General features: G+C 39.5%; 1 protein-coding gene across 2 annotated transcripts in view; it reads right to left on the reverse strand.

The window, feature by feature from the left end:
- The window catches only part of LOC109919330 (E3 ubiquitin-protein ligase rnf213-alpha-like), a 167,523-nt gene that overhangs the window by 88,762 nt on the left and 69,474 nt on the right, over window positions 1-9,287 (reverse strand). For both annotated transcript variants that reach the window (XM_048610749.1, XM_048610750.1), the window contains exons 24-31: window positions 7,586-8,163; window positions 6,809-6,968; window positions 6,454-6,671; window positions 6,164-6,310; window positions 4,956-5,114; window positions 2,197-3,628; window positions 1,641-1,831; window positions 722-877 (exon numbers count right to left, since the gene is read on the reverse strand). In XM_048610749.1, the coding sequence (XP_048466706.1) occupies window positions 722-877; window positions 1,641-1,831; window positions 2,197-3,628; window positions 4,956-5,114; window positions 6,164-6,310; window positions 6,454-6,671; window positions 6,809-6,968; window positions 7,586-8,163 (3,041 nt within the window). The remainder of the gene's footprint in view (window positions 1-721; window positions 878-1,640; window positions 1,832-2,196; window positions 3,629-4,955; window positions 5,115-6,163; window positions 6,311-6,453; window positions 6,672-6,808; window positions 6,969-7,585; window positions 8,164-9,287) is intronic.

The following is a 9,287-nucleotide window of genomic DNA, read 5'->3' on the forward strand; positions in this document are numbered from 1 at the left end:
GTAAAGAGAATTTCACTCACTGTAAAGTTTTGGTGTTGGGGAATAGATGAGGCTGATGTACAAATATATATTTTGATGTATATTTTATGATCTTTTGCCTGCATTCTATATTTAGGTAGCCTGCTTTCTTTTATTCATCTCCCTTTTGTCTTTTTCCCCTTTTTTAAATGCAATAAACTCCTATTTTGTTGTTAAAGAAAATCTGCATCCTTGTGCACTATGTATCAGTGAATGACCACCACAATAAACAAAAAGGATTACAAACTGTCAAAGCCAACTTTCATTCAGAGGTATGTCTTGTCCAATAGCAATATTACTTGGGATCATAACGCTTGATCAGTTATATCAGTTTTGGTTTAATTTCTTTATCTTGATGACAATGCAATCTTTTTGCTGGTTTCTTTAGGTAAGTGTCTAATTTATTCAGGTTCAGGTTCCTGTTTAGTTTGGAAATGTTTGACCTGTTGGCAAGACTCCAGCTAAAAGTCACCAGAAGAACAGAAAATATTTAAATTTGTGCTGCGTCACCATTATATGAAGGTTTCAATTGGCATGTTTTAGATATACATGCTTAACATACTCAAATACATTCTTGTTAATATGCAAGTATAAACCCACTGTAAATAAATATCTACTGTAAAACATGCACATCAAGGATATAATTTGTGTGTGTCAAACCTTAAGAGATACCATTCATTGAAAGTACTGTGGTCTAAATAACCTGCTGAGCTTGTTGTTTATAAAGGAATTCATTGACATCCAGATGTTCCACAATATACAGGTGAGTCGTGTTACGTTTCCAGATCCTTCCCCAACTGTCCTTCAGGAATCCTAGAATTAGGATCTTGAAAAGGAATTCCTCCAATCTTTTCCTTACCTTACAAAAAGAAAATACTTGTGAAGGTTAACATAAACAATGGCACAAAACAAAGCTGATTTCTGGATAAGATCAACTTCATTTTTTGGAAGAACAACTGGCTCTTTACAAATACCTGATTTTTTTTTCAGAAAGAGAATAACATTTATGCAATGCTTCTGCTGTGAAAACCACCCTGTGTATACAGCCTGTATCATCTTCCATCTTTGACAGAGAGGAATGGAAATTGGTGGACAACCAGAAGTCCCCAGATGATGACCTTATATGAATGGTTCTTGTAAAATTCTAAGCATAGCAGGCCAGTCCATTAAAAATGTGAGAAGTCACGTTTTCTCTTTCTTGGACTGAATGTATGTCAAACAGCAGGGGATTGTTATCTGTTAGTTATAGATATAGAATTTTACAGAAAACTTTTGCTCAAGAAATTTCAATTAAGATTAGAAAGCAATTGATATAATTTGTAAAAAGAATGATCTTTCACAGACGACCGATGTAGAAAAGTTTTGCAGAACATGTACAAATTTCATTTTCACCTAAAAACTGACCTTTTATTTTCAGGAATACGGCACTGATTTTTATTTATTTGACCGAGGTGGAAAGTGGGTGCTGAGTGGGTCGGGGGAGCAGGTTAAAAAAAAGAGCAAGCCAATTCCCATTCCAAACGCGTCTTGGCCTGTGCGTCCTCAGCTTTGATAGGTTGTCTCCTCACAGCCCCACATCTACCCCAAACACATCAGGACCATGAATGTTGATGATGACTTACAGGCGATGCGTCAATATGGAATATCATTGGCTGTCGAAGATCGTAGTGACATGAAAGATCATGCAGCATTTGGACAATACGATTTTCATCAATTGTAGGTTCAATTAATCGGATTCTCTTCAGGGCAGTGTGTTTTCTAATACTGCGCTGTGAAAGCCTTTTATGTAACTGTTTAATGTAGAGTGACTTTCCTGTTGAGAAACAAATCTCAGAATTAGCTAGACAGCTGTCACTGAGGTCCCAGTTGATCTGAAATTCTGTTCAAAAGTGGAATATTTATTAATCCGATGTCAGGGCTCCCAATGAGGTTTATTATTGGTTGTTCAGGGAAATTTAAGTGTTAAAGAATGGGGAAAGAGAGAAAAATCTACTTCCAAATCTTTTTTTTTGCCAGTTGTTAAATCTCCCTCATCCTTCTGCCCCACATCTCGGATTTGTCCATCTTCTCTCCCCTCTCTCTGTCACCCTGCACACAAAAATGTTGGGTGCGCTTGTCAATCCCATAATGTCAATGGAGCACGAAGCTAAGGAAAGAAGGACAGACTTTGGTACTTACCCACACCAGGTCTTTTTGATGATACGACTCTGACTGAAAGTCGGTCATGGAATACATGGGCTGCAGAGATCTGCCCCTGGGGGACAGTGAAATGCTGTTCCAAGTATTGCTTAATGGCTTCTGTTTTACTATTCAGTCCTGCAGGTACTTTGAAATGACTGAGATATGATGGGACATAGCAATGCTGGCGCTTAGCATCGCAAATCGCAACAAACTGATAGTCTGGATTACAGTGACAGAGCAATTGCTCAAATAGTTCTCCAAATCTGACGCCTGTCTCATAACTTAGGCAATCAGCATGAATCACTGTGTAAATTTTCTGTTCGTGAGACCCTCTGCTCAAAGCCCTTCGTAAGAATAGCTCTACTTCTTCGTTAGTTGTTTCTTCAGAGCAAAGAAGAACTTCATCATATGTAGGCAGAGGGTGCCCTTGAGTCTGCATGTAGATGCATAGTGCAGCCCGAAAGATCTCAGGCTGTGCACACATTATGAGATTTGGTCTTCCGTGACGCAGAGATGGAGGAAGCTGCCTGCTTACTGTTGCTTCATTCATTTGAGACAGGCAGCTAAGTAATTCACCACAAGCAGATAGATCTAAATGGTCAATTAAAAAAGTGGTCATGTCTTCCATAAACGTGTTCCAGAGTAATGTAATTGCCTCGGAAAGATTTGTGACTTCTTTTTGGAAAGCCATTTTTAATATGCTAGCATCAGGCATTTCTTCACATAGAGATTCTGAAGACTCAATCTGTTGGAATCGGGCACGTTCTGAACATTGGAATTCAGAAGGTTCAGCATACTGGAACTCTGTTAATTCATTATCACATTCCTCATAACGGTCATGAGTACGTCTTTGAACATGATCTCTTTCTGTGAAGTACCGCAGTGAACATGCAGTTGGCAGATCAAGTCCTGTCGAATCCATACCAACCTCCTCACTGTCACTGTCTTCAGCTTCCAGCTCAAAGTCACTTGTCTCCTCATCTTCAGAATTCTCACTCAATGCAATTAGCTGAGACATTGCCCTTCTGATGTCATTTGCTGTGCAGTCAGGTTTGATGAATGATAACATTGTCATTACCTGCTCACACAAAGTCCTCCCAGCAGCAAAGCCTCCCAGTTCTGAACACAGATACAGTATCTGTTCTGCTGTGTAGTAATTCAGATGGTAGTATTTTGCACGGCTGTTCTCAATAAACTCACGCCACTCCTGAAGGCAATTTTCAAGTGCTCTGCACAATACCTGGAGCTGCTCTGAGAGATCTCCACATACTTTCAGGGGTCCAATATCCTTTACATTAAAGTCCATTGTCATACAAACATCACTCTCTTTACTGCAATGCACATGTGCCTTCCAGTTTCTATAAAGCATGTTTCCAGATGAGTACAATTCCATAAATGCTTTTCCGAGCCTTTGGACATTGTTAAAATTCTGTTGAAAGTAAAATGTGTCCAAGACTATAAATACTGTATTAAATTAGGTGTCCAGTTAATTACAGCAATTTTTGGGACTTAAATTTTTTAAGGGTATAGCTGCAAGTGCAATAAGTTGTACTATTTAAATGCTGTGTAAATTTTCAATTGTCATTGGTGCTCCAAGCAAATCTAACATTGATACAAAACTATAACTGAAGAAGCTGTTTCTACAAAGACACTTTGCACACGAAAAGCATCTTGCCATCAGTTTCTTTTGAAGTATCAAATGATTATAAATAAATATTGGTTACGCTTTCCTGGTACCTTTTCTGTGTTCATTTTCGCAAACATTATTTTCAAGTATTTCATTGCTGATAACTGAATGAAGTTTGGTATCTTGCCAGTCAGTGTGAGGGAGTAGCATTCCACACCAAGCCTGATCGTTGAAGCACGCTGGGCAGAGCTTAGCTCTCCCACAACAGCAGGATGGGAGGTGGGGAGGGGTGCATAATTAGGTGAGAATGTGCAGGGTTGAGAGCCCATTGTCTTCCCGACTCCCCCAATCAAATCAGGCACAGGGGAAGTCAGGATTGGCCTTCCCACTCGAAGGTCAATTGAGTGGTCGATTCTGGGTTAGTTAAGGATTTCAACCCATTGACACTGGTATTTTTACCAGCTTAAGAGGGAGCCATACACCACATGGACAGAAAGCCATGGTTGCAGCAAGTTCCACGCCCATTGAAACACTCACCAGCCCCTCCTTCCGCACCCCTGCCCATGGCTTACAATGACCCTTCCACAGCCCCTCTTCTCACCAGAAGCTGACTCTGGGGAGGCTGTCTCACCCACTTGTTCCCTGGGGCCTCCTCTTATAGTACCACCAGGACCTATTGCAGTCCCGGGGAGGCGATGGCCAATTGGTATTATCGATGGGCTGTTAATCCAGATACCCGGATAACATTCCAGGGATCCGGGTTTGAATCCCACCACGGCAGATGGTGGAATTTGAATTCAACAAAAATATCTGGAATTAAGAGACTACTGATGGCCATGAATCCATTGCCGATTGTCAGATAAACCCATCTGGCTCAGTAACATCCTTTAAGGAAGGAAACTGCCATCCTTACTTGGTCTGGCCTACATGTGACTTCAGGCCCACAGCAATGTGGTTGACTCTTAACTGCCATCTGCGCAATTAGGGATGGGCAATAAATGCTGCCTGGCCAGCAACACCCTCATTCCATGAATGAATAAAAGACGGAAAAAAAAAACTGTCTTCATATAGATAAAACATTTTTTAGGTTTGCTTCCAAGATCAAAGCCATACTATTTTATTAAATTACCTCCATGAATCTGGCAACTTCCTCTTTCCCACATTCTCTTTTTCCTGACATCAGCATTAATTTGTTCTGCAATTCTTTCAGGTCTTGAAGTGTGTATTTCTTCCATTCGTCAGTGCTCTCGTCATAAAGAGCCAGGTGAAGGACTCTTTCAAGTGACAGCTAAACAAGGTCACAAATAAACTCAGGTAACACAGCTCAACTTCTGTTGAACATGTTCAAACATGTACAATTCATGGAAAATTTTGGTTTTAAGTCGAGTACTATTGTGTAGACTTTAAGAAAATAGATCTTATTGCATAATTAAGAGCCTATAGTAAATACGCTCTGGAGGAGCAGTTGTGCATGCTTTCCATTTGTACCATTGTCACTCTAAGTAATTGAGCCTTGTGCAATACAATAGGGTCTCTTGTAACTTATGCTGTCTTCAGTTAGGTTAATCTATCCATGTAACTGAGGATGATGATCTTGTGATCACAATTATCTTGTGATCTTAGCCCACCATAGATTCTCCATCTGCTTCGCTAATGCCCTTTAGTGAGGGAAATTGGTCATCCTTACTTGGTCTGCCCTACAGAAGGCTGCAGGTCCACAGCAATGTGGCTGATTCTTACCTAGCCTTTGAAATGGCCTAACATTCCACATAGTGCAAGGACAATTAGAAATGGACAAGGGATGCTGACTTTGCCAGTGGTTTCCACCAAAAAATAAAAATAATACCCATGCAAGAAAAAAATAAAAACATATCACCAAATAACAAGATATATATTGCCATCTTCAGCGATTCGATGCAGAACATTGTGTGATGAGAACCTTTTCAGAAATTTGAGTATGAGATACTTACTTCTGAGTGGTGACTGATGTGGCTAAAGAAATAAATTCACACACATTCAAAAGAGAGTATAGCCTTATAGGTCTGAAGCTAGAACTACACTGTTGGGGCAAAAAAATTGGAAGTTTTTGCTTTGCATTTGGCCTATGATTCATTCAGACTGCTGAGTGTTTGTCACTAAGACTTTGATTTCCAGCAACACCCTGCACTACCAAACAAAACCTCATCCCAGAAAAACCTAACCCAACCTCACCCTCGGATCACCTACTCTAGCTTCAACCTAAGCCCCCCCATATAACTTCACTCTACTATTGGTGGTACCTCACCACAGCCTTCTCTTAACTTTGCGTTGACTAACCATCTATTTAAATGCAAGTACCTTTTCATCATGTGGTTGAAGAATGCTGCCCACAATATAAACTCCTTTGTGATTGATGGCTGCTGCTAGAGATAGAGAGGAAGTCTCTACAGATCCATGACTTTCCCTTAAGGTTTTCAGCCATTCCAAGTAGCGAGCAGAATCTCTCTAACGGAATAAAGAAATTAAAATGTGGAGCTAAGAATGTCATTCGGTTTAGACAATTTCAGAATTGAAGCAAAAACTGAAGTAATTCTTGCACACTTGCAATGACTACATGGCTCAGAATTAAAACATTTTAAGGTTATCACCAGTTTTTGTGAAAGTTTCAAATCACTCCTAAGTGCCTTCTGGATTTTATGTACAGTGGTCTTTAACCCTTCAAAATCTGTGTTCTGCTGCAGTTCATAAATTAAGGGAGAATATCCCATCACAGCGTCATGGAAACAGGCGACACGATCAATTTCCATGTCATTTTCTCCAGCTGATATGGATGCCAGGTCCACAAACACTTTGACCTCCCTTAAGTCTGAGGGAAAGCGAAGGATACAAAGGATGAGGGCAACAGCACTTTAGAACCATTAAACATGTTTCAAAACATGTCCAGAGTGGCAAAAGGATATCCAGAATTATATACAGAGATCAAATCATTGTACTTCTGCTTACTTGGCAAAGTATCTTTCACCCAGTTTACAAATGGCTGCTTTTGAACAAATTCCTGTAAACACTCTCTGCATTCTGGAGTGATTTTCACCAGCAGTTTTTTGGTCTCAATTAAGTCTCTGTCAATGTATTCGAGAGACTGTTTCTTGAAAGAGTGTTCAGTCTGAATGAAAAACAAGAAAAAATGTCTGTTACTGACTGAAGAATGTAAAGTTTCAAAACGAACACTGATTGTGTAATCAATATGGAATCATTCATGAATGTGTGTCATAACATTTGTAGGAGCTAACAGGCTATTTACTGATGATAATTTGCTTCACTTTATCATCACTAGATAAGCAAGAGCTATTTTTACTTTTTCCCCTGTAAGTGAGGAAGAGTATTTGGCCAATCATAATTCAACGATTTGGGACAGGTCCTGCAGGCATTCTCTATCAGCATTTGACTGCTTCTCTACAATGATTGCAGAATGTTTGCTGCCTGCATGACTTCTGAAATGTTACTATGGCTCACATTTAATGTTTTTCCAGCTCCTACATTAGTCACATCAGTATTTATAAAACTCAGATATCATGCAACCTCAAAATTAGCATTAATCTGAGAAACAGTAGAAAACACTGCCTCTTCCCAACACATCCAAACCCAAAGCCAAAACGCAACACTAATAGCTAGTAAGTGACAAAGCCAACAGCCAGTCCAAGATTTGACCCACTTTAGAAATGTTCATTTGCCAGGAACTGTATGCCAATATGTCATTAATCTACAAGGGAATGTACTTACTACTTTTGTCAAGTTATGAATTTTTCTGAAGTCTCCCTGTAGGTTTAGCTCCCTCACAATGTCTTGAAGTATTCGTGCAGAGTCAACAGCTGAGTGAAGTTGAAAATACTGTTGGATCTGCTCAAGTCTTTTCTCAGGCAAATCGCTTCCTTTTACCATTTTGAACATGATGGCTAACTCATTCCTAATTTCATCAGAGTTCTCTCGTCGACTGAAAAACATCCAGTCAATCTCCTGGAATGTTATGGTGCCCATGTCAGTTTTCCTGCATAGTTCTTTGTAGTAAGTCCAGCAGCAGCTCCAGATCCCAGCACAGAGGTCCTCCAGAGATCTTTCTTCATAACTGGGCACTGAACTAGCTCGTAGCCAGCACTTTTGAAGAACCATGCTATCTTTGAGCTTATACATTGTCATTGCCATGGCTCTAACACTGCTGCTCAGGGCAAAATATTTAACATAACAAACTGGCTGAATTTCAATTTCTTCATCTGTCCAGGGTTTTGTCTCAATGAGCTCATTGAGTCTCATGAATTGGATGTTGGCCTTGTGTTTTTCTTCAAGGGGAGTGATGTCAATGACTATAAAGGAAGCAGAGATGGGTATTTCTTTAAAATAAATCTATTCTGCATTAAATGAAGGGTATTAAGAATAATTAGATTTGACACATTACAAGTTTAGTTTTGAAACTTCAATTTAGACAATAAAATTGAGAACAATAGGTCAGAATTTAAAGTTGATGGGAAGACCCTCAAACAGTTATTTATAAAAGAGACATGCGCAGTTTCCAACCCAATAATTATTAACAGTGAAGATACAGTAATAAAACTTGTGAAATATGTTGACAAAAATGTTATTTATTCAACTTAAAAGATATTTCAATTTCCTGCAATACTGTGTTTGTGTTCTTTAAACGACAGACATTTCCCTGGATGGAATGGGTTCCATTGCTGAATCTGTTTGCAAATCGATTTGTATGCAAGTTGGGACATAATACAGGGCAATACAAAGCAGACATTTGTAAGTACAGGAAATATTTGCATGTTAAATCTTTAAAATACACCCCTGTTGGGACCGCATTCATAACTTTGAGTATTCGTAAGTCAGACGTTTGCAAATCAGGAACCCCTGTATAAGGTGTTATGTCTGAAGACTTGTTTGCAAACATATTGAAATCCCTTCCTTTCAAATAACAAAGTATTGAGTCTGTCAACCTGCACATTGAGGCTGTGGCACAAGTCTGTCTCCCAAAAATTCTGACCCATTAATTTACAGTTTGAGGGAAACTGATGACATCAGTCATTATTGGCAAAGGAAAACCAACTTCAACTGAGGTTGCACAGTGTGGAGCTTCTTCTGAAGAAGGATCCTGACCTGAAACGTCAGCTTTCCTGCTCCTCTGATGCTGCCTGGCCTGCTGTGTTCCTCCAGCTCCACACTGTTATCTGACTCCAGCATCGGCAGTTCTTACTATCTCTTAATTGAGGCTATTGCCATTTGACCATTTCAACTAAAATAATCTAATAGCTTCTATTCTAATCTTATAAACTCTGAATAATGACAACCGTTGTCATGGATATGTGAGCCAAACTTGGAACAAGTCCTTTATATGAAATAAAAACCGAAAGAAAATTCTGAGGAAGGGTCTTCGGACCCGAAAAGTTAACTCTGATTTTTTTCTCCACAGATGCTGCCAGACCTGCTG

This window comes from Rhincodon typus, chromosome 23, assembly GCF_021869965.1.
Source record: "Rhincodon typus isolate 14 chromosome 23, sRhiTyp1.1, whole genome shotgun sequence".
Lineage (NCBI taxonomy): Eukaryota > Metazoa > Chordata > Chondrichthyes > Orectolobiformes > Rhincodontidae > Rhincodon > Rhincodon typus.